General features: G+C 41.9%; 1 protein-coding gene across 1 annotated transcript in view; it reads right to left on the reverse strand.

The window, feature by feature from the left end:
* PCSK1 (proprotein convertase subtilisin/kexin type 1) overlaps positions 1 to 26,856 on the reverse strand; it is a 209,557-nt gene that overhangs the window by 141,482 nt on the left and 41,219 nt on the right. The window contains exon 2 of the mRNA XM_069225743.1: positions 10,214 to 10,318. Coding sequence (XP_069081844.1) covers positions 10,214 to 10,318 — 105 coding nt within the window. The remainder of the gene's footprint in view (positions 1 to 10,213; positions 10,319 to 26,856) is intronic.

The raw sequence follows: 26,856 nt of genomic DNA on the forward strand, positions 1-26,856 counted from the left end.
GGCAAAAGGTTTTCTTTGCCCAGGTTGAAATGGCAGTTTAAAACTGAACACACATCGTCTGCAATGAAAGGCCAAAGACTTGTTTAAAGTGCTACTTAAATGGGTGGTACAATCAGTGCTGCAGTTCCACTAGTAGCATTTAATTTACAGGCCCTAGGTACAGGTTGTCCCACCTTACAAGCGACTTACAAGTAAACATAAATTAAACATGCCAATTGGGTATGAGCCAATCTAACATGTTTTAAGGTGATAGCACAAGGATTTTAGCACTGGTTAGCAGTGGTAAAGTGTGCAAAGTCTTAAGGCCAGCAAAAACGACCTCAACAAAAACAGGAGGTATTAGGGCAAAAAGTTAGAGGGAAAACCACACCAACGATGCCAGGTCTAATACTTGCCGAAACTCTCCCTTAGACAGGAGCTGTTAAAATTTAGAATTGGTGTACAGCCAGAGTATAGTGGTGAAATAGAGAAAAATGCCAACGGAAAATGTTCTTGTGGGTTAAATGTGATGTGTGATGGCCTGCATATTCTTCTATATGGTCAATAACTGTTTTGCTTTGTAACGTTATATGCAAGCAACTGAGCTATTAACTGATATGAAATACCTGGATGTATCATGCGCAATGGGAAGATTTTTGATGGTGGTAAAGGAGTTCTTAAGAGGTTTTTAATTAAGAGCTGTCTATAAATAATATAATATGACATTTCTGTGCAACAGGAATAGTATTTGTTTTAGTGTAGAAAGGCTCCCCTGCTTATAACGATTTTAAAGTGAAAAACTTTAAGTAATGTCTCTAAGTATGTTTTCATGTGGTTTAGATTAAACCCCAAGGTATATATAAACTCATTTTTGACTGATTGACTGACCAGCTCTCTGAATTATTGGTTTTACAACACAGTTCAGAGTTCTAAGAACAATCCAACCCTTTTATCCCAACTACCGAGGAGTGTGGTAGCACATTTAGTATATGCCATTCAAGGACCTACGAATTAGGGAGGGGTTCATGGAGCAATGTCAAGCGAGTAAAATGGCAACATTGATGTCTACACATCGACTTTGCCCATATACCCATGCAGTACTTCACTCGTCGCAGTGCTCTACACAATCGGCTCAACGCAATTTCTGACACAGGGCATGGAATTTAACTTTTTAACTTTTCCTCTAACATCATCAGCTGTAAACACCATGAGACTAATTGCCATGTTTCGCTATGTTGACAACACCACATGGAGAAGTGAACTGAGCCCAGCATCGCGTTTGACACCGAGTGTTTAACAGGCGAGAGAGCAGATGTCGAATTTCTTTTTCCACCAGCGCTGTAATCAAGTATCCTGGAGCTGAGTCCAGTGCAACGCACCACACTGCGAATACTATTGTGTAGCCACTGCTGACGCAGCAAGCACATGCTGCTAATGTTTTTGCCGCCTTAAATCAATGGTAAAAATAAAGTACTTGAGGTGCCAGGAGTCTGCTTAAGCACTAGCTGTTCTTTCCGGGTGAAAGAGTACCTTTTCTCTGCGTCTGGTCGGGTACCAAGAGAGGCCCATAAAGGTTAAGGAGGGTTGACGGAGGGGCACACAGCTGTTCAGGTGAGTGGAGTAGGATGCATGTTTGTCGTTCTGCATGTTCATAATCAGGGGCAATTTAAGGCCTAATTACCATTATTGAAATTGTGTAACCTCGCTGCTTTCAGCTAATCATGCAAAACACACCTCCTTTGCGGCTCCTATTTGTAAATCTCAATTTATACATGAATTCCATCTGCACTCTGAAAAATCAGTTTTTTTCATAACTCCTCTCCTTCTGCCAGTTCAATCATCAACCAAACCCAGCATATTGCGCTTATCTCCTCTCCAACCCTTTGCTCTTGTAGGGCCAGTGAAATATTGAATTCGTCTGGACCCTCTCGCTATGTTAGAGAGCAAACATTATTAATAAAATAGGAGTAAACAGAGCATCTAAATGAGTGCACTAAAACACTAATTAGAAAAACCCATGCTGGAAATGTAAAACATACATGTTTGAAATGTGGATGACATGGTGTCCACCATTTGGAGTTCTATGTGAATTAATATATAGCTTTTAAAACATGTTTTGATTAATCATAAGCATATGTACCGACAAAAAAATAGTATTGATGACGAAAACTAATGATTTGATATTATTATTGATTAATTAAATAATGTACTAAATATGATTTGAAATATGTGATATCAATTAAGAGTCATGAAATACTAATTATAAGATTTATATGTTTGAATAGAAAAAATGTTTTATTCTTCATGTATTAGCATAAGTCAAAAGGCTTAAGCTTTAGTATTTTTCCACAGTACAGTGTTGAGATGTTATGCTGACTTCATTGAAATTCTTTAACAAACTTTGTCTATTAGTTATCCAATTGAAAGCTCACAGTGGAAATCTATTGCTTTTTTATACTCTGTTCATTCTGTACTTTCTTGTGATAACTATTAAAAGTTTTAACAATGGGTCTTAGTTTCTGGTAGGAAATAATATCAGCTAAATGTCATACTCTGTGGTTTTTTTTTACAACGTTAATATTCTGCCACATCAGTCATGGTGTGTAAATTACGGACTCCTTATCGTATATTGTTGTTGTTATTGCTATTGACTCTTATTGTTTGGTTGATGATCTCATTACTCCTGTCTGAGTCAAAAAATGTGAGTCGACCTCTGAGGGTAGTAGATGTCACTGCCATATTATGTGTCACCTTAGCCTAATTTAGAAGGTCACATGCCCACAGCTACTCACTCCAGACTTGCAGGTTGTGTTTTATTGCCAGAGTATTCAGAAGAGAATAACAAGATTCATAATAACAATAATATTATTATTAATAACAATAATAATAATAATATTAAGTGCAGGGGCTCAGTTGTTTTTCTTGGGAACCTATTGCTGGCAATGCAGAATGCCAGGGACCTTCAAGGCAAAGAGGTATGAGTCTTGATTCTAACCTTTACATCTTTGTTCCATCACCCTACACTTGATATCTCTTTATCCCTACACTTTATCTCTCCGCCGAGGGAGCAGGAGTGCTTCTCCATGATGGGATTCCAGAATGAGCCAAGATAAATTTCTGCCAAATAAAGGCACAAGAGGGTGAAACTGAGGAGAACCTCTGAGATAGATGAAATGGTGTGTAGAAACATTCATTGATCAAGGCCCTATGCTACTTGAAGAGGTGTTTTGTAGTTCCTTCTTTCTGTGTCTGAATACCCCTGGTAGTAGGGGTGTGAGCAAGTATGGAAGGCAAAATGAGAAATTACACAAAGAGTTTGTCATTAAAACTGAATTTGGAACAATTAATGGAACAAAGTGTCATTTGTTGGTGTGCAAGAGCTGTCTCCATGCCAGATGTTTAGGATTTCAGTGGTGGTGTATTTATATAGAGTTAATCTTAACATGAATCATATGCATGTTGGTTTACCAATGTAAGACCACTGCCAAACTTTCACGATCACAATTAACTACGTAAACGAGTTGCCTTTAGATTTGTTGCATTCAAGTATATCTTTTGTGGGCCGAAAATGAAGACTGCACCCTGGCATCCTGGACCTACACTTGAAACCCCTATTTATATGATTAGTGTAATCACTTTCGTTTTTGCAGTGCTATTAAGAATCAAAACTAAAGAAAAATAACTGTTTATCCAGAGTCGGCAGACAAAGGCCTGAATGGGACAGGAGACACCTATAGCAATGCATGAAATCGCATGCTGATGTCAGAGTAGTAGATAAGCCAATGACTAATGGTTACACAGGAACAACGAACACCACTCACGGGAGACCAGAATGCACACACTGGAATGCTGATCTAATCAAACCTAACCACCCAACTGCTTGCAATCAACACTAAACCTACGTTGAACTAAACCCTCATGTTTCTCTCCCAAACCCGCTTCCTCCGTGTTGCTTCGTCACCCAACTGTTCCCAACACCGAAATCACTCACCCGTTGGCTTATTATTATAAATTTTTTAAAGTGCTTTAGCCCTCTTTCAAAAAAGAACATTAGCGCTATTTTTAAAAAAGCTAATTTTCTGTAGCTTTTTATTCACCAATCTACCTCAGAATGGTAAATAAAAAGGAAAAAATCCCACCTCGTTTTATAAGTTAACACGTCCATGTTGGTGTTCACCTACAACATGAAGTGACGGCTGCATCATATCGCTTTCTTACATTATATTGATGCATGGCTAAAAATGATTGGCAAAGCTAAATGGTCTCTTAGGCGATACATATTGGCTTTGACAATGTTTGTTACAATTATCAGAGAAGTGAACTAAGTGAAAGGAATAGGAAATTAATAGAGGCTTGTTTGCTTTGCTTGCAATTTTATGGTTTAGGCAACAGATGTGTTTGCTACAAGTGAATGAGAAATACTGTGGACACTTTTATTGGCTGGAGATGCTATAAAATGCTAAGCCTATTTTATTACCTAGTTTAAATATAGTGTCTTTCACAGTATGACAGTGAGGAATACACACAATCCAACATATACTGTTTTATTTTCAATTCTAAGTTAAAACATCATGTTACCTGGAAATCTTTGTGGATTTCACTGCATTGTGAAGTTTTGTAAGGCAACTTCGCAACCTGAGTAACTATGGACATTTGTCTTTTGTATATGAAACCACAGGACTGAAAACATGTTTTTGAAGGAGCTGGCAATCATCGATGCTATATATATTGCTTAGTTTTTATATAAATTAGTTAATCCTGTAGAGAAGGACGCAATAAATGGCAGAGCTGCATATGTTTGGTTATTAAGAAAACAGGTCAGGGACAGATGATCATGCAGAGGGTATAGAATGTGATCTACAAATAATAATTTCAAACACGGCAATAGCATGGTTATGGAAGTCTGCCACTATACGTTGTAATAGTAATAATTGCCAAGAATATATAAGGTATGTAATGGGTGTCCATAATCAAAAAATTTCTACAGCTCTGATATGGCTTTCCCCACAGGAAGTCCTGCATACTATAATACCATGTAATCTGACTAATTCACATCATACCGTGGTGCAGGGTGTTATACTTACTCACCTGAACTACTGCAACTTTCTGTATCTAGGTCTTCCTTCTTATTTGCGTTCATGTCTTCTACGTATTCAGCTTACCTCAGTTTGTCTTATCTTTAACCTCTCTTCACATTTCCATCTCCCCTCTTTCATGACATCCCTTCACTGGCTCCATTTCCAAAGCCTGTCATCTATAAGGCACTGAATTTTTTTTAAGACTGGCCCTATATATTTGCAATCCATGACATCCCTTCACTGGCTCCATTTCCAAAGCCTGTCATCTATAAGGCACTGAATTTTTTTTAAGACTGGCCCTATATATTTGCAATCCAGAATGTGCTCTTCCTTCTTCAACCAGAGTTTTGGCAATTCTTTCTATTAGCCTGGCCCATATGGGTAGGCTTTCCTTTTTCAGGTTTGTCAGACAAATATTTGAAGTTGCTTCAGTTCAGTCTACACTGCCTGTTCCTGTTGTAGGGAATTGAAATCCTACTTATTAGACCTGACATCCTTGGCATGGGATTCCCCCAAACTTTTTACCCTCACCCCTCTGGTTTTTCTGAATTTATTTCTGTTGCCTTTAGGACTCTGTGCATTTTACCATTGCTAAAATATGCTAAAGTGCTTGTACTCTCTCCTGAAAACATGGTCAAATTGGACTACACCAATTGGCACATTTCATTTATTTGTAAGTTGCTAGTAAATGGAACTACTTGCACCCAGGGAATGTAAATTAAATTCTACTCGTGGGCCTGCAGCACTCCTTGTGCCCTCCACCCCAGTAGCCTTTTTTAAACATGCCTCAGGCCTGCCACTGCAGCCTCTAGTGTAGTTTTAAACTGTCATTTGGACCTGACGGTGAATGGCTCTGCTATTGGGGTAAGTGTATTGCATCTAGACCTTAACATAAAGGGGGCTAAGTGTGGACAGGATGAGCCATCCTGAAATGATGACTGGAGAGGAGCTGTACCCAATCTCAATTACATTGCAAAGGGCTTTCGCTCTTGCACTCACAAAGGAACCTGGCACCAAGCCTGACCTGCCTTTTGTCACTCCAAGACAGTTTGGAGCCTTGGACAGGGAAGAACTTTCCAGAACCAAATGTGGGGATAGGACAGGAAGTCCCCACAACAAAGACTGGTGCTGTGTATAATTATTGGACTTCCAGAGTCACTTATCAGAGCACTCCTAGACCTGAGGAAGTTACAGAAAAGAAGTGCCTGGCTGCTAGAGGATTGACCTGCCACTTGAAGCACTACCTTGCTGGCTGAGAAGGAAGCTTGGACCTGCTTGTCTATATCTCAGACTAACCAGAGTGATCCAAGGGTTAGTTTGCTGACCTCCTGTGTGAGCTACATGGACACACTGAGCTTCAGAAACCTACTTGCAAATGCCCAGCTGACCTGTTGCACATTGCACTGCCTAGACCTGCACCCATGCCTACCTTAGCCCTGCACAGCACTGCTGGAGTGAGTCCCTGATCCCCAAGAGGAGCCTCCCAAATCCCTGGACTCGTGGATGGCATCTGTAGAAGAATTATTCATCATGTGAACACAGAGTCTGAATATTGCCAGGACCAATTATGCATCCATTCTTTCTTCCATTTGTAAGTTCACTCTTCTGTCATTTCAAGCCATGTCTATTTGCATGTATCCATATTGACTGTACGTGTGCTGTGTGGGACAGTATGTGGTTCTACATTTTTGTGGTTTGTGCTTGTGAGTATTTGTGCATTAGGAATGTGCGTGGCCATCTGTGTATCCGTTGGTCAGTGTGAAGAAGTGGAAACATAGCCAATGGTTATTAGTCATGGTTGTAATTAAGGGCCTTATTTAGAGATTGGTGTCCTTCATATGTGCCCACTGCCTGAGGGCCTGCCACTGTAGTGTCTGTACCTAATTTGCTCACTTGAGCACTGGAGGTTGAAACTTGATGAGTCTTTTAGTGCCTTGCCACACTTATGTCCAGCAAGGATATACCTTCCTGCCTATCTACTGTAACTCATCCTGGAAATTTCTCAACTTGACAGTCAATGTTAAGCTCCAGGCCTCACACATCCTTCATGTGGTGTGCCAGGTCCCCTGGCTTTATTCCCAGGACACTCCAGCAATGTCCAGCCAATTCAAGCCTTTTTACAGTATATGTTGGGGGGATATTCTCCACCAGCCAAATCGTTGGTGATGACCCAAGAAACGTGGCAGAATGGCTATGAGTACACAATGATTGTGTGCCAAAGTATGTCCCTCCCGCAAGAAAAAACAATAAGCCAATCATAGGCTTTATGTACTTCCCCCCAGTGTTCTTCAAACCTAAGGTGCTCGTTACTACAAGGCACAGTTTCTTCCAGGGCCCCACAGTGCAATGTGCCACCAAGTTCTGATGCATGCCTGTGTCTACAGAGTTGCTAGGGTAGCTCCCTTACAGGTGCCCATCAAAACAACATATTACCACAACCTGTTATGCTTCCATCTCTACAGCAGAGATCAGGCTTGTGGTGCTCTTGCAGGTTAATTTGATTGTATTAACGGAATTGGGACCTACTGTTCACATCAGCTACTACAGAGACTCTAACCTCTGTGATAATCACAAAATACATACATCTGCCACTCTCTATGTGTGCTCACATCCAATCAGATTGACACGTCAGTACACAGTCAAGGCTGCCTATATCATGAAGGACATTTAAAGCAACCAATGGTTGCACTGTAGAAAGATAAACAAAGAGTTGCCATAATAACCAAAGGATGCTGGCGGCTAAAAATAGATGCCATAATAACAAAAGGCGGATGGCGGATGCCTTTTTATCCCTCTGTGTATGTATTTGGGTTATAGGCCATTAAAGTATACAAAGGCTCTCTCTATCTATGCTAATAAAATAGAATAAAATGGGTTATATGGTCTCTACTAAAAATGACTGCACCCTTTTAATCAAATATATAAAGGTTAAATATAGGGCACAGCTAACTCATTTCAAATCTGAAATGGCTCACTTAAACTTCACTTAACACTAATTATAATTACACATTTACAAACATCACATTTCTTAGGCTGAACTATTATGAGACCCTTGTAATAACATTATCGTCATTTTAATCACTTTTGAAGTGAGTTTCAATTTTACAAGAATTGAACTCGTGAAAAGGGTCACACAGCTACTCCGGTTATCTGTATTGTTATAAAAATATTTAACTAATTGCCTCATTTAATTTCACTTTTCAAAATTGTGCATTCACCTGTGCTCCATAAAAACATTGCTCAGTTAAACTAGTAATATTGTTAGCACTAGTCATGAATTAAATCTCCTCGATAGGAACAATGGCGAATATTAATACACTGCATTAAATACATGAACTTCTTCTGAAAATAGCTTAGTTAGCAAAGCAAAGGTATGGCACTACAACATTTGGTGATTTATGCATTGAACACTTTTTATCAACCCTTTCAGCATGGGTGCATAGTTTAGTGGATAATTACAGTTGCTTTTCTTGATCAAAACACTCAATTAGTTGAGTAATGAGAGTTGGTTTTGCTGTGCTCTAGTAGGCAAATGAGCCCGTCGATACATCGTCCACCGTTTTCGAATTTCTCCCGAGAGACTGCTATGACTCCCAGCTCTGTCTCATTTCTGCAGCGTGCCACCTTACCTGCTGGACATATCAGGCCTACTCAGAAAAGTAAATATACATGTGTATCTTTAATCATGTGAACATGTACCACTGCACCTAGGGATCACTCTATAATTTTTTGCTAATCATTATTTCTAAGTGTAGATTTAGAATTAGGTGCAGATTTACATATCTCCATCCCCCACAACAGGATTTATATGTGTAAAGGTAATTCTAATAACTTGGTTGTAATTCCCTGCAATGGCTCTCCAGCGCCTTGCAATTCCCATGTATACCAAAATCTGATTTTCCTGTGGCATGTGATATGACAATTGATACGGTGGAACTTCAGGCTCTTTCTGCCTTTTCCTGTCAGTGTCTTCAGGCAGGTTCAAGCCTGGATCAAGTCTGATAAAGAAATTATATTATATGCTACGGTGTGATGTAATGCTGTGTCACGTGGAATTGGATGGGGAGACAATGATTTGCTGGATGGTGTAATTGGTTTTAGTAAGTCTCAAATGTTATGCTGTTTGTTGGTGTGAATGGGGTATTATATGGTGCTATCTGCTGGCACATGTCGTATGGAGAGATAGTGATGTCAATTGATTATAGCATGATTAGAGGTGAAATGATGTAGGATGTCATGGAATGTAAAATGCTTACTGAAGAATGACCAGTGTTGTGTGAGTTAGTGTGGTATAATAATATAAGATATGGTCTGGTATGGTGTGGCATGGTTGGGATCATTGCTTGAAAATCAAACTTTTAAATCTGTTTGATTGTATGCAATAGGTAGTGTAACGTTGTGTTTTTGTATAAGACAACAACAGAAAAATATATAATGATGAACACCAATCTGCATAATTCACAACAGTAGTTTGGCAAAATTCTAAGGCACATATGTAAAAGAAGTTGTGCACCAGCTATGATGCACCACTTTTCTTGCACCCCCCTGCCGACACCTAAAAACACCATGGTTGCACCGTACTGATAATTCGGTGCACCATGGCGGTCGTTAGCACAATAGCATCAACATTTTTGACACTATTGTGGCACTTTGCTACACTAGTATAAACGTTTTTGACGCTAGTGCAGCAAAGTGCAAGGTGGCCCATAGATTACTGTGGGAGTGTCATTTTAACACCTGCTCTGAGCAGGTGTTAAAAATGACACCAAAAATGACGCAGGGAAATCTTTTAACTTTCACTGCACCATTTTTGTGGGCCTCCTCGTGCTGGAACGCCCCTCTAGCATATATTATGTCTGGCACCGGCATAATGTGGTGCAATGGGTTACAAGGTGGTGTAATGCATGCGTTGCTCCACTTTGTAAATATGTTGTGGCAGAAAAGTCACTTTAGTGCCACCGTAGCGTAAAAAAAATGACGCTTTTGCGGCACTAAGGTGGTGCAAGGGACTCTTAAATAAAATAATAAGTATTTTGGAAAGATACAGCATTCAGCTCATTTCTTTTTCTTCCAAATAAAAAAAATATTGTTTTTAGAAGCATTTTTCACATACCCTCGCTTAGCTTCCAAATAGTAGGTGTAGTAGTAATACTTACCCGCTCATCATCCGACAACCTCTTTGTTACATGAATTGCACTTCTTTTTGATCTTCTCGGATGACTATTATGTCTGAATAAGTAATGATTTTCAAGTGATCCAATCTGAAAACAAAAGAGAAAATATAAACAGTAATGTCCATTAAAAAGGTCGCTGTTAAAGTTTATATGCTTGATTATAATCAAATGTATGCCGTGTCCACAAACACTTCAGAAGTGTTGTATGTCAAGATATCGTAGTGGGAAATATTTTCTGGCATAACTATCATGCCCTAAACATAGCTTACAAACATAGTGTTATATTGGGTGTAAATATTCTATTATTTACTCCAATGAAGTGATATTTATGTAAGGTATATTTAGCAATATAGGCTACATTTATGATTGAATATTGATGTTAGAAATTATTCTGACAGTAATATTCTGGTAATATAGGAATTTAGCTGCACGGGGTGGAGGGACAGTGAGGCCTAACGCTTACTCAGGTGGCTCGGTCATTCGTGGGATGTTTAGACAACAGAAAGTATTTGAATATGCAGGTGACTATCCTTGATTGGGAGTTTTGTTGATGAGTGGTGCATAAATGGCGGCAACAATAAGTGGAGCAGTCTCAGCCATGCGGATTCTATCATTCTATGTTATTCCACTTTGATATTGTAAGGAGTCTTCTACTTAGAATCCATATAATTTTCATTCCAGTTTTGAGATTCAAGCTTACAATTGTCTTGGTAGACGTTTCTTTGTAATGCACACGTTACTTTGTCATATACATACAAGTTTACCTTCGTAGGTTGAAAGCATCTTGAAATGTTAGTAATATAGGGCAACTTTAGGCATCTGTACATTGACAACCATTAGACAACTCTTGTGCATGTTGAGAACTATTGGCAAAAAGCACAGTGAAAAATAACCCTAAGAACCCTAAGACATTGATTCAATCTGAAAATAATACCTATTATTTCAAAATCTGCCCATTCATCACTTAGGCACTATTTCGCTTTTTCACAAAAATATAAAATGACTTGTGATATTTGACTGAAGTCAAGGGGACAAAAAGTCAAACTGAAGATGTAGAAGGCACTGTGTAAGCCACAGATCTCATTTATCTTCAGTTGAGGCTTGGTTGGCTTGCTACTTCCAGTTAGTTGAGGAAGAGCTAAAAAACCCAGCTGTAGCCCAAACATCGTTGTATGTAAGAACCTTGCCAATTACACTGTTTTCCCTTCTAACTGCCCTTCTCTACTATCAACAGGTATTTAGAAACCTCTAATTTAACCTTGCTCATGAGGGTTACTACAACCACTAGATACGCAAAAATACAGCTCATCCTGAGAAATGCAAACTCGACTTCCTTAGCATCTCGTGAAATAATGCCTAAGAATGGAGGCCTTTACTAAAAGATCCAACTTCCTTGCAACCACCCCAAAAGTTTTTTATGTGACTCCTAAAAGGGACAGCACTTGTGTTGTTAAGGGACAGGAACACGATGAATTAGATAATAACACATTTAATGCATTTTCCTGATTGTAGTCTACTTTCAATAGGCAAGAACTACTGCCATTTAAAACTTCTAATTCTGTGGGATTGGTGCAGTGGAGTGACTTGTCTTAAGAAGTGGGCTATTCAGACATTTCTTTGGGTCCTTCTCTAGATTATCAGATGAATGTTAATAATTGCTTTCTCAAAATCCATACAACCTAACTTACTAAGCAAACAACATCTCTGGCACCAGATTTTTGGCTGCAGTGCTCAAGTGCTGGATCGAGTAAAGGGCTAACTGCTAAAAGTAAGGAAGATGAAGCCTGCTTGCTGGATATAAAAATTAATATGACAGTAGTTGGCAATGAAAATAAATGTACATAGCCAGCAATCAAGTACCCACTAAGGCCAGTAGATATAGACACAGAAACAAAGCCAAGCAATTGGTTGATTTTACACCATGAAAAAAACACTTACTTGAACACTGACAGACAAATCCAAATCATCCAGTTATATTCAGATGGAGGTTAATATCACCTCATAATATTACCACATTGTTTTAGAATTTTTGTCTATAAATGAGGTATAACGTGTGGTAATGCGGAGTGGTGAATTACTGGGGAAATGAATATAAGTCAGAACCACAAATGCTGGAACCACGCATGCCTAAACAATGCGGTCAGAACAACAACCGTGTTGTTACCACGAATGCCTTAACAACAATTTTTCATTGTAAAGGCATTCCTGGTAAAGGCATGCGTGGAACAGCATGCTTGGTTCCAGCATGCGACCCCCCTGCCCCGTCCCCCATCCCCAAAACAATCGTACCCCAAACCCCAACCCACACCCCTAAAAAGAATTCTGCCCCTACCCCACTATCCCGACCCCACCCCTAAAACTTAAACTACCTCTGCCCCAAAAACTCCTGCTACCATCCACCCCCTTAAAAACTAAAAATACCCTGACTCCCCACCCCGCCCCTAAAACTACTGGAACCCCCACCCCTAAAACATAAACTACCCGACCCCCACCCCTGCCCCTAAAAACTTAAAATACCACCCCCCCTACCTCTGCCCCTAAAATTATTGTGACGCCCCAAACCCCTAAAACCTAAACTACCCCGACCCTAACCCCTAAAACTACACCTAAAAACTAAAAATACCTCGACCCCCACCCCACCCCTAAACACTAAAAATACCCTGAACCCCCACCATTCCCCTAAAACTAGATCGGCCCCCCACCCCGCTAAAACCTAAAGTACCCTGACCCCCACCCCGCCCCTAAAACTACCCCTAAAAACTAAACATTCCCCACCCTCACCCCACCCCTAAAACTACTGTGACCCCCCAAATCCCCCAAAACCTAAACTACCCCGACCCCCCACCCCAACCCTAAAAACTAAAAATACCCTGACCTCCCCACCCTGCCCCTAAAACGGCGCCAGCCCCACACCGATTTCCTCAGACAGCTCCACAATTCTGTGCTGTATTTTGGGGGCAAGTTACACCAGGATTGAGTTGGCAAAATATGTGCTTAAGAACCCTGGTTTTGGTAATACCATATGCAGAATAATTACCCTAAAAAATTCTGACGCTAACCCTGCAATGTTCCGAGAGGTCAATTGTAAGCAATGGAAGCGTCCTTTTAATGCCTGCTCTGAGCAGGTGTTAAAAGCGCCAAAAAAATGGCGCAAGGAAATCCCTTAGATTTCCTTGCACCATTGTTTTGGCTCCCCTTAATGGGGGAATGCCCCTTTTGCATACATTATGCCTGGTGAATACATAATGTAGCACAAAGGATTACAAAGTGGCGCAATGCATGCATTGCGCCACTTTGTAATTATGTCAATGCGTTTTTGGCATTCTAACACCACATTAGCATAAACAATTACGCCAATGTGGCGTTAGAATGGTGCTAGGGGCCCTTAAATATGCCCCAGAATGTTTAAAACTCACTTAACTACTGTTGCTCTTTTTGTCGACTTAGACATCTGAGGTGAAAAGTCGATCCAAAAGTTATAGCAACGCAGAGCTTTTTTGTTGTTTAGCAATTCTCTAGCTCACTCCCGGCTTAGAATAGCGATAGTGAGTGAGGAGCCAAAGGAAGCAAATGTGTGGATTAATGAAGTCATCGACCTATCGGCTTATCATTCAGAACAATTTTTATACTAAAGAATATCGAGGAAGATTTAGAGCTGCCCTACAGTCATAACGAGGCCTTGGATATTTGTTGTTTCACCTGACACAACTAAGACCTCCAGCACAGAACAGAGTGGCTGTGCGAAATTCACATCATTTCATGTTGTGCAATTATATGAAATTTCAGGAAAATGATGTGAAATTTCATGAAATGCAAATCCGGCATTTAGCAATACATTTTAGTGCGAAATTCATCCCCGCATTTATTTTTGGATGCTAGGGTGCATGTTGTGCTAACAAAAAGTGCAACCAGCAGCTCGCTTTCTATTCATTTGCAATCGTTTTGCTAAATGAACTTCACATTCCGTGAGGTGGCATAACGGTGTCATTTCAGGAATTTGAGATATCAATTGCAACACGACATGCTCAAAATTATGCAAGATGACGCCTGCGTAACACACATTTGGGATTTTCAAAAAGGCACTTATGAACATTTGGCATGTTAAACTTAAGGTCACACAGCTCCCCAGACTGGAGTGTCTTCATCCGAATGATAACAGACATATTCAAAGTAAAACATTGGGGCGCAAACCCGGGGCGCACTTAACACAACATGCCATGCCAATTTATCCCGGAGAGAGGTGAGCGGCAATATAGTACTAGCTGCCCCTGGTTTATAGCTGAAGAGAGGCCTGTTTTACCCTAAGCGCTAGATAACATTTGAAGCGACATTATCACCATACATGAAAGAAATGCTGCGCCGATCAATTTCAGAAACGCTCATTTTGCCAAGTGATCGTCTTATTTTGTTATCTCCGACTTCTAAAATGCCTCTTAGAAAATGTCCTGGTGCTTGGCAGCAATTTCCGACGCCAATTTGTTCAAATGCATTTCACCTTCTATTTTTACTGTATTCAGGTTTCCTAAATCTGGTGCCCAGACATGCTTTGCTAGCAGAACCTGCTTCTAGATGTTGAGAAACAAACTACTGTACATTTGTATTTTCTGCCCCCAGTATGCCGTAGACTTTGTTTTTCCTCACTGATGTGGGGAAACTCGATCCTCACACCTAAGGTTATTTGGGAAAGAAACACATCTTATTCACTCATTGAGGTTTCCAGCATTCCTTGCGGCCTGGGGCACAGCTAGGTTTCTTTGGGATATACTTTATACAACGACATTGTCCCATTACCAATCACTATTTAATGAATATTGGGCCAGTAATTTTACATCACTTTATGTGTAGATATCTGCCACTGTAGCAGGGTGATACACAACTTTTCTGGATTCTGGAATATCTGTATATCAACTCTATAGTTAATAAAAGTGTGGGAAGTATTGTGGAGTTAAATTGTAGCAACCACTGCTTTTTGTGCCCACGCACATCTTCTAACGTGCTTGTTGTTCAGTCCATCTCAACCAGCCCCTCTTAATTATTCTCAGTGGTTATCCACATTTTTGTCACTGTGAGGGCACTCAACCTGGGTTGCATTGGTTTGTTCTGTTTATCTTTCAGCTTTGTAAAAATAGAAACCTTGCTACAGGTTGTCATTTTATTTTAGTTTTATGTTTCTTCCTATTTAGGGCAGTGCAGGAGAACATTTATTTTTGTCGATCACATATTCTCTCTTTTTCCGCTTTTAAGGTCTGTGACATCCTTTTTCAATCTCTAGTACGTGGTTGCTGTTGTTTCTTTAAGTTTATTCGAAAAGATCATGATTTTAGTTTTGCTTTGTTTATTTTTGAACCGCGTAGGTCAAGCTTGTTTTGTCATAGCCCAGTTGGTCCATTGCCTAAAAGGCTGCCTGGATTCCATGTCTATGTTTACCCAGACCACCTATCTTGAATTACATTACGCGCTGGGATCAAAACAGAGGAGTGGTATCCGACTTGTATATTTTTATTCTGGCCGATTATTTATTTTTTAAATGGCAGAAACAGACGGGTTGTTCAGGCAAGACAAACTATTCTATGATTAAACGGATGAGGAGTTATTTAAGCTCGTGAGTGGCATGACAGGTGGGTAAGAGAGGCTAGGCTTACATTTAAGTACTTTAAGATACTACAGAATTAACCCTGGACTCCCTCTACAATCTACTATGACCCTGGATGTTCAACGTGTGACCGGACAGACTATGACCTGTATCATGTTCTATGGAAATGCCTAAACTTGGGCAATATTGGTCTACAATGTGAACACCAGGTCTGCAACAGGTGGCTTTGTGTTTGAGCCCATGGCTCAACTGCCCGTTTGACATATTTTACATATACTAGTGAGCGGAATAATCGCTCACTGAGGCAGGTGGGTATCTACCTCAATCGTAGTGGCAAAAATGCATTCTCAGGCACTTGAGGAGACCTGTGACATCAAAGCACACAGAATGGTTCCCAGAAATCTTCTATGTGGACTCTTTTGAAAAGATCAGTGATAGGATATATGATCAGAAGAAAGTTTATACCTGTATGTGGAGGCAATTCGCACGTATGCCTCAAGAAGACTTGATAGCAACCTGTATCCCACCCGGATGAAATGTCACCAGAGCCTACTAATTTCCTAGTTATCAGTGACTTTAAAGTTTGCTGCATGTAAGCCGCTGGTCACGATAAAGCTGAGATTGAGTAGTTTCCTAAATGTGGATACTCATTGTTAGAAGAAATATTTGTATGTCCTTCCCATACTGCCTTGACACTGGATGCTCTATTATGCTCTACATTTTATGTACCAATAATCTAAGTTCATCTTCAGTGGACAACTTGCCACATAGTTTCCAATTATTATATTGCGAGATTCTCATTGGCTCTGTGAAGGGGGGTTTAATAATTTCATTGTTCAAATGCACGCTAATGGTGGCACACTATTCAATACAATGTTGTTCTGCAACTTTTGCTTGTGTACCTCCTCTTCCCTCCATTCTCTCACATCCCTCCTCAATTCCCTCTCGGAGTCCAGCCTAGTCCATGTTTATTTTGTACACCCTTTAGGTACTTACAGGAAAGACAGAATCTCTCTGCATGTTTCTACACATTCTGAGCTACGGATGTTTAAACTTGCATTTCATTGTTATAAATACCTAGTTGCTTTTTGCTGTGCTTAACTTTCCACTAGCGATTCAAATAGGATCTTTCATGTTTATAAAATCACATCCCTTTAATAAGAAAGAGCACCATACCAAGTTTAAAAAATGGTTTGTGGAAAGGGCCATAGCGTGATCATGTATTATAGGGAATAAAGTAGCACATTTAGTACATTAGATGTATGTTGCAAATAATCGCAGAGATCCTTTCCCTTATAATGAAAGTCATGCTTTGGGCCTTGTTCCTCTTTATGATCACAGAACTCCTAGGTGACTTGCAATACCCTTATGATGTGCGACTGGGGTTACTTTATTACATATATTTTTAGCTTAGCTGTGTATCCCACAGAACACCACAACATAGAAATAATACTACACATTGTTTCACTGGGTATGTGGAAATCCTAATAAAGACTTTTTTTTTTTTTTTTAAAGAAGCTAATCCTAATTTTTGGTGTGATAAGGTAGAACCTGCTTTCATTCTTAGTTTTGGAACGGGAAGACTCACAATCTGACAGTTTACTACTTTGCATGGTAAGAGGTAGCCTCACACTGTGAAATAACCAAAAGATGACATAAAAGACGCATCAGGTTTCTGATGATCAAAGCACATATGAGTCTGGTTAGAAATTAGGTCTTCAGTTGGCAGTCAGGTTACCCCCTGTCCAAGCAAGGACCCTCACTCTAGTCAGGGTAAAAGAGAGTCACCCTCAGCTAACCCCTGCTTACCCCCTTGGTAGCTTGGCACGAGCAGTAGGCTTAACCTCAGAGTGCTAGGTGTAAAGTATTTGTACCAACACACACAGTAATTCAATGAAAACACTACAGAATGACACAACACAGGTTTAGAAAAAAAGCAAATATTTATCTAAGCAAAACTAGAACAAAATGCCAAAATCCAATACACAAGTCATCACAAAAAATGCAAAAAGAGTGTTCATGTAATTTTAAACACAAAGCTAACGCTTTTAGCATGCAAATGCCCCTTCGGTGCGTCAAAAATAACCCCGTACAGGTGAGTGAGCATCAAAAAGGGCTTGCGATGCTTTGATTTCACTCACGAGTGAGACCTTGAGTTGTTTCTCCTTTAGTCTGGTTGGCGTGCATCGTTTCTTCTCTCCTCAGGAGAGTGATGCGTCGATCCAGTCATCATTCTCAGGTCCGGGCAGGCCTTGCGTCATTTTTACACTCCCAGCGGTACTTGCGTCAGAAATCTAGCCGCACGATGATCTGAAAACCACGCAGCGTGGGTTGCGATCTCCCCAGCCTCCGTCAGCGGTGCTGCACGTCGTTTCTCCAGCTGCGGGCATCGATTTTCCGGTCACGTTGCAGGCGAGCTTTGATTTTCAGCTGCGAAGCCAGCTGAGCGTCGATTTTGTTTTAGCAGCAGAACTGAGTTGCGTTGATCTTTTCCCCGCACAGTGGTCAGTGCGTGGATTTCTCACTCTTGGCCTGCCAGCTTCTCCTTTCAGGGTCACAGGAACTGGATGGGCACCACTTGGCAGAGTAGGGGTCTCAGCAGAGGCACCAGGTGCTGGCAGAGAGAAGTCTTTGCTGTCCCTGAGACTTCAAACAGCAGGAGGCAAGCTCTAAATCAAGCCCTGAGAGAGTTCTTCTCAAGAAGGAAGGCAACACAAAGTCCAGTCTTTGTCCTCTAGCACAGGCAGAAGCAGCAACTGAAGGATAGCTCCACAAAGCACAGCCACAGGCAGGGCAGCTCTTCTTCCTCAGCTCTCTAGCTCTTCTCCAGGCAGAGGTTCCTCTTGGTTTCCAGAAGTGTTCTAAAGTCTGTGGTTTTGGGTGCCCTTCTTATACCCATTTTTCCCTTTGAAGTAGGCCTACTTCAAAGCAAAGTATCTTTTGATTGTGAAATCCAGCCTTGCCAGGCCAGGCCCCAGACACTCACCAGAGGGTTGAAGGCTGCATTGTGTGAGGGCAAGCACAGCCCTTTCAGGTGTGAGTTACCACTCCTCCCCACCCTCCTAGCACAGACGGCTCATCAGGAAATGCAGACTACACCCCAGCTCCCTTTGTGACACTGTCTACTGAGAGGTGCAACCAGCCCAGTTGTCAAACTGACCCAGACAGGGAATCCACAAACAGGCAGAGTCACAGCAATGGTTTAAGCAAGAAAATGCTCAGTTTCTAAAAGTGGCATTTTCAAACACACAATCTTAAAATCAACTTTACTAAAAGATGTATTTTTAAATTGTGAGCTCAGAGACCCCAAACTCCACATGTCTATCTGCTCCCAAAGGGAATCTACACTTTAATCAGATGTAAAGGTAGCCCCCACGTCAACCTATGAGAGGGATAGGCTTTGCAAAAGTGAAAAATGAATTTAGCAATATTTCACTGTCAGGACATTTAAAACATATTACTATATGTCCTACCTTAACCATACACTGCACCCTGCCCTTGGGGCTACCTAGGGCCTACCTTGGGGGTGTCTTACATGTAAGAAAAGGGAAGGTTTAAGCCTGGCAAGTGGGTATACTTGCCAAGCCAAATTTACAGTTTAAAACTGCACACACAGACTCTGCAGTGGCAGGTCCAAGACATGATTACAGCGCTACCTATGTGGTTGGCACAACCAGTACTGCAGGCCCACTGGTAGCATTTGGTTTACAGGCCCTGGGCACGTCTAGTGCACTTTACTAGGGACTTACTAGTAAATCAAATATGCCAGTCATGGATAAGCCAATTACATACACATTTTGTATTGGAGCACTTGCACTTTAGCACTGGCTAGCAGTGATAAAGTGCCAGGAGTAACAAAAACAGCAAAAACAGAGTCCAGCACACATCAACAACGTGGGAAACAGAGGCAAAAGGTTAAGGGAGACCACGCCAAGGATGAAAAGTCTAACAAGCCTGTACTAGTAGGGTGAAGCCGTTCTTATCCGTATCAAATATAATAAATGAGTAAGAAGTGTCTAAAGTTGATTTTAAAAAGGCTATTTTAAATATCTGAATACATTTCACAAAGTAACAAATTAAATATATACTTGCAATAAATGTCCCTCATGGAATATAAGTGTCAGACATATTAGCCATCAACCCCTTAATAAGCCATGAAATGACACTATGTGAGCATGTCTTCAGTGTAGCATTGGCTAACCTTTTAGGAGAGATACACAGCGTAGCTGTTTGCACACCCCTGAATGGAAATTAGTACTGGGGAGTGAATGCATGGCCTTGATTGCTGAGAATAGCGAATCAAAGGATCTAGTGTCTGGTTTCTACTAGAGAGGCTATTGGCTTTCCTCAGGCGTCTTACCCCTCATCCAAGCCACTGAAAATAAGTCGGTGAACCCCAGGGGCACCTTTTGCATATGTGGCACCTGGTGTAACAATCTTTAGTGTCACTCTCCCATTGACCTTCTCTACAGATCCTATGTCTTCCACCCTCAAAAGGTACCCCTCATCTCTCCTTAGCCCCTCTCTTACATGTGTGAAATTACTTTTTATAGCACTACTTGTAGAAATGTATGGTGTCAGGGTGCTTTAAATCACACACACATTATGCAGAGACACTGGATCACACAAGTGTGTAAATCAAAGTAGAGGACATGTTACATAAACAATGTGAGTTACAAAGTGTAGGAATCATGTCATCCATGAAGGTAGGCAGAATATTTTAAGCGTGTTTGGTCTGGAGAAGCACAAACATAGGAATTAAAACATAACACAGTGGTTGAAGTTGTCTTTATTAATAAGAAATTATTTCTACCCAAACAAACCTATTTTGGCAATGAAAGACTGAGAGGGAAATCTAATGCCTTGCAGTTTGCATGCAGCTCTTTGTTGACAGCTCATACCTCACTGTGCTATATTATCTGATGAAAAGCAAGTAACAAAAGGGAATCTGCATGGTACAGTGCATTGCTGCAGGCATAATAACCCTCTGTGTTACTTTATGATGAGTCAAAATTGCCACTATAGAAAACAAGATCTCTCCAGCAGGAAGATTAATCACAAGAGTTATCTAGGCATTTTTATTACTGCCTGAAAATTGCAGAGCACCTAGGTAACTCTGCAGTATGTGCTTTAATCCCATAAAATATGTCAAAGTGCATCACCCCTCAAGCTCACCGCCTGGTGTGGTGGCAACAGCTGGACCTCCCTAAAGCTGGCTCTGATGACCATTTTGAGATTCTTTTAACTTGGCTTTCTATATTGCTTCTGCCTATCCTACCTTTTACAGTGTGTCAACCACTTTTGTCTGTGACAGTTATATCTTCCCTGTACCCATTTCTTGGCCAAAAGTACATAACATACATGAAGGTGCCTGGCACATGAGTCACTAGGTTGTTTGGATTTGGAAATTAAATGTCTCTCTTGAGGTTTGCGTGTATATATTTATCGCAAAACAGCTTCGGAGTAAGTGAAAAATATGTTATCAAGAAGAAAGAGGACATTATAGTGGAAGGTCTTGTCAAAATAAATTTCACAGAGAATAGGGACAGTGGCAAAAACATTATGACCTGGACTTGACTCCAAATCTACACAAATCATCCAGAGTAGCGGAGATGGCCAATGAGGATAGCCCAAAGATTAGGGTTGGTGGGAAAAATGAGGGAGGTCTGCTGTTGGCTGGATCCGCATCTCTCTGATGCTGTTAACTGAGGTTTCTTGATACTCTACCCAAGTAGGCTTCAGTATTTATGTGTAACATGGGCTAATTGTACAAGACATAGTGATATGTTCTGTTTTGTTGTGGTGACAACCATAAAACCAATTAAAATAGTTTAAAAAACAGATGGAAGAGAACAGAGAGAGCCAAGTAAAGAAGAATATACAAAGAGAACATAGGAAACAGACAGAAAAGATGGGAATAGGGAAAGGCACAAATGGAGCCTGATAGAATGACGAGGTAGAGAACAACGGCAGAGAGAACTAGAACACAGTCATAAAATTAGAGGTTTTAAAAGTGTTCATACTTATATGTGTAAATAGTTTCTAAAGAATCCAGTATGGAGCACATTGATTTTAGGCAATAAAAATACCTATTAAGAAGAAAATTATTTTTGGTTGCTGTTGTACCTTGGAGCCGACGAAAGCCATACACAAATATAACAAATGAGTAGGAAGAGTCTACAGATGATTTTGAAAATGCTATATTAAATATCTATCTAAATACGAAATTATCTAAATGGATATAATTGACACCATTTGCAGTTGGTCAAATGTTCACATAGCAAAGACATACTATGCTATGCCATGGGCCTTTCAGTAAAGTGTTCATACATCAAGTTGGGTCTCTCGGTGCCGTGTTAACCAGTGCTTGAAATGGAAAAATTAAAGTGCAGGTACTCTGTGCCAGAGTACCTGCTTGTTTCTGAGAAGTGCCGGTACTCTCCAATTAAAAGTATTACGTTTTTCTTGAGATGTGCCGGTACTCCCCCTCTCAAAATAAAAAAGTGCTGGTACTCCGTACCGGACAGTACCGGCCCATTTAAAGCACTGGTGTTAACCATGAAAGAGCTGTGAACCAGATTCACAAAAAAAGTAGGTACTCTAGATTTAAGCTTATGGGTGGCTACAGGTTTGCTATTTTTTTGTTATTTACAAAGGCTCTCAGAAGTATGCCTTGAAAGGTGTGCAAAACACAGGTTTCCGGGCTTGCTTCTCAGAATTCCCTGTGACTAATCCCAAGGGGTCCAATTCTCTCTGTAAAGAGTTTCCTTCACAGAGATGTCCACACAGGGATATTGGAGCACCTTGTGCAAGCTTGTAGCTTTTTTTCACCATTGAAAAAACATTTTTCCCAGTGGAGAAAGCCATTCCCCCACACACCTGCTAAATGTAGGGGTGATCTGTTCCTCCTCCCACCCTGCAAGCGGAGGTACTCCAGTCATTTTCTGGAGAAAATCTCTTCCCCTTTCCACGCTGGAAAGCTGATTACTGTATTTGTAAAGCATGGGGGTACCCAGATGCTCAAGGTTGTTGCTGTGCATCAGAGCTACTCCTCAAAGAACGATGTCTTGAGCTTTTTCCTGATGCTGAGGAGGGTGTGCGAGGTACAAAAGTGGGGGGAGGTCATTCCAGGTCTTGGCAGTGAGGTAGGAGAAGGAGCGATCTCCACGGAGGTTGCATCAGACTCTCAGTACCTGAGAGAGGGCAAGAGTTGTTGAACGGAGCTCCGTGGTTGGTTGATAGAAGAAGAGCCTGTGGTTGATTAGCTTAGGTCCAAAGTTTTGGAGGGTTTTGTATGCGATGGTGAGCGCCTTGCATTTTCACCTCTTGTGCACAGGCAGCCAGTGTAGACCTCTGAGGTGGGGGGTTGATGTGGATCCCTCTGGAGAGGTCTAGAACGAGTCTTGCTGCTGTGTTCTGAAAGGTCTGGAAGTTGTGGAGAAGCTGGGTGGGGAATCTAACACAGTTGGCATATCCATAGTCTAGTCTGCTGGTGATGATGGCTTGGATGGCTGTATTTCTGGATTCAATGGAGATCCATTTTAAGATCTTCCGTAACATGAGGAAATTGTGGAAGCTGGAGGAGGCCACTGCATTTATGTGCTGTTTGAAGGTGAGATTGCTGTCGATGATGATACCGAGGTTGCGGGTGTGGTCAGTCGGGGTTGTCAAAGTGTGAAGGGCCACCAGGAGTTGTCCCAAGGGGAGAGGTTGCTTGCAAAGATGATATCCTCCATCTTGTCCATGTTCAATTTCAAGCAGTTGGATTTCATCCATTCGACGAGGTGAGTCATGGGATTGCTGAAGTTGTCTCTGTGGGTGGCGTGGTCTTCGGAAAGAGAGAGTATTAGTTGGGTGTCATCCGCATAAGAGGTGGTGTTGAGCCCATGGGAACAAACAATCGTGGCTAACAAGGTCACGTAGACATTAAAAATTGTGGATCTGAGAGAGGGTCCCTGTGGGGCACTGTATATGTTGTTCTTAGGTTCTGAGGTGAAAGGTGGGAGGCAGACCCTCTAAGTGTGGCCTGTGATAAAGCCGCTGATCCATTAGAGGGCGTTGCTTTGGATCCCAATGTGGTGAAGTCTGGCAGTGAAGGTGAAGTGAAAGATGGTGTTGAATGTGGAAGAGAGGTCTAGGAGGATCAGGGCCACTTTCTCTCCATAGTCGATGTCGTCCATTGCAGCAATAAGGGTGGTCTTCTAGGTGTGGTTGGAGCAGAAACCGCATTGGAAGGAGTCTAGTAGGTTGCGTCTTTTCACGTGTTAAGAGAGCTGCTTGTTGATGGCTTTTTCCAGGACTTTGGCTGGGAAAGGGAGAAGAGAGATGGGGTGGGAATTTTTTAGTTTTCTGGGGTCAGCAGAGGGTTTCCTCAGGAGCAGCTTGACCTCTGCTCGTTTCCATGCTTCAGGGATTGTGGCAGTCCTGATAGAGGTGTTGAAGATGGGAGAGAGGATGCAGCTGATTTCCTTCTGGCCCCGGTTGAAGATGTAATGTGGGCTGTTTCCTGGATGGATAGTGGCATCCGGTCTGTGATGAGGTGGCTGGGGGAGTCCCGAAGATTGGTCAGTAGGTGTTCGATACTGGTGGGTTGGGGGTAAAAGCTTCTGTAGATGGCTGTGATTGTGTTATGGAAGTAGTTGGCTAGTTAGTCACAAAGAGCATTGTAGGTTGGATTGTGTTTTCGGTGGCTGCTGGGCAGGAGAACTCTTTGAGGATCGTGATGAGTTCCTTCGGGCGGTTGGTGCTCTCCTCGATTCGTCTGAATAGGCTGAACCTTTTTGCTTCCCTGAGGTGGAGATATTTGTTCAGCGCATCTTTGGAGGTGGTGCTGTCTGCTACAATGCCACCATCTTTTAGCCTTTTGCATTCTCTCTTGTGTGTGTAGTTCAGGGGTGAACCACCTTGTGGGCTTGCTGGATCTTCTGGAGGCAGAGCTCCTTGCGGGAGCATCTTTGTTGGCACTGTTGAGGATCCATTTGGAGAGATTGCCAGCATCATGTTTGAGGATGCCAGAGAGGATGGATTTGCTGGACTGGAGGGGGGTGGCCCATTGGGTCTCTGTGACTTTTTCTCATCTGTGGAGAGGGGAAGTAGGGTTATGGTGAACTGCGCCAGTCTGCTGGCTATGGCAAAGTGTACCAGGTGGTAGTTGTTCAATGTGCGCTCTATTGTGTGGTTCAACTTGATTTTTTTGCTGGCTGTGAAGATGTGGTCCAGGGTGTGGTTCATGGTGTGTGTGTGGGGCTGGTGATTAGTTGTTTTAGTCTGATGTTGTCCAGGAGATTGGTGTTGTTGTTGTCGCTGGGGTCATCTGGATGGAAGTCCAGGTCTCCTAGGAATATCTAGTCTGTCGAAATGATGGCTAGGGGACGATGAGGTCAGCAATGGCCTTGCAGAATGCGGGGCAGGGTCCCAGGGGTCTGTATGCGAGATGTCCCCTGAACGGTTGTTCTGGCATCACTTTGGATTAGAAAGTTTAGGTGTTCCATGAGGTTGGACACCTCTGCTTCAAAGGTGGTGCATGAGAGGTTGTCCTTATGCATGTTGGCGATGCCTCCTCCGTGGCTGCTGTAGCTGTCTTTGTGGATCAGTTTGTATCCTTGCATAGTGGTGCAGGTGATGTGTGGGGTAATAGGTATGTGTGAGCCAGGTCTCAGTGATAAACATGAAGTCCGGTCTGAGTGTGGATACAGTATCCCTGATTTCCGTGGCGTTTTTGCAGAGGAATTGTATGTTGAGCAGTAGGCATTGGAGCTGTTTCTTGGGCTCGGAAGGTGGCGGTGCAGGAGTGGTGCGGATCTAGGTGTTGCAGGTGAAGTTGCATTGGCGGTATGTGAAGTGTCTGACTGTGATTCGGAAGGAGGAGATGCAACAGGTGTTGTCTCAGTTCCTGGGGGCTAGGGCCCAGAGTTCAGTTGCAGAGTATCAGCGGATGGTGGGAGAGCAAGGATCCTGGTCCAGGAGCAGATGTGCTTGCCTTTGATGCACCAGCGGCACACCCACGGCACTCTCATGCAGTGTGGTTGCGCTGCAACAGCCATTAAGTAGGTCCTGGGGTGGGAGGTGCATGGAGGGGTGGGAAAAAACAGCAGGATTGCAGTGGCAGCAGGGGTCACAGGGGCACGGGCCAGGAGATACAGCAAGAAGCAGCAAAAGCAGTAAAAATGCCCTGCAGCACCATGCACCTACTCAGCAGACTGGGCAGAGGCAGACAGAGGCACCAGGATGCAGGACGTACTGGCACAGGACTTGCTGCTGATAAAAAGGAGTTTGGTAACAGAAAAGTACATATAGTGGGAGCTTCTAAACCTTCTAAGCAAACCACACCTGGGAATGCTCAATTCCCACCACTTAAGTGGGATTTATGAAAGTGGACTTCTCCTCCCTCTTAGTGAAGAAATCCACACTTGTGAATGCATATATGCCTGCTAGGAATCCATTTGTGAGTTCCAGGCAGGTATAAATATGGAAATTATGGTGTAAACATACATATAAAATCACATTTACCTTTGTGAATAAAGCCCTATGTTTTTAACTGCTTTCTAAAAACGAGCATGTAAATATTTTTCACCTTTCCATTGAAAAGGAGCTACATCAAGCAGAGGTAAGGACAGAGAATGATCTCCACCAAATACCAGCTTCCTGAGACATGGAATCTTCAACAAACAGACAGTAGTCGCACAAATGTCTATGAGGGCATTACAATAAAGAGTGTGCTTCTGAAACTTCAGAAACTTGGGGGAATTCTCATGGAGGCATCATGGGCAATACATCAGACTTTAAATAAATCACAGATGGAGAGCCAGATAGTGAAATGTAATCACCAATGTGTTAGCAGGACTAAGGGGGTGATTTAGAGCTTATCGATGGGGTACTCGATCTCAATCATGACAGAGTACCCTGTTCACCAATTTGACGGTCTGCCCAACCTATTCCATCATTGGAGGGTTTCTTTTGATGGTGCAATGGAACAGAGCATGTCACAGGAAGGGCATTACACCGCTAATTTAAGGTGAACAATGTGATGACC

The sequence above is a fragment of the Pleurodeles waltl genome, chromosome 1_1 (genome assembly GCF_031143425.1).
Source record: "Pleurodeles waltl isolate 20211129_DDA chromosome 1_1, aPleWal1.hap1.20221129, whole genome shotgun sequence".
In the NCBI taxonomy this organism is placed as follows: Eukaryota; Metazoa; Chordata; class Amphibia; order Caudata; family Salamandridae; genus Pleurodeles; species Pleurodeles waltl.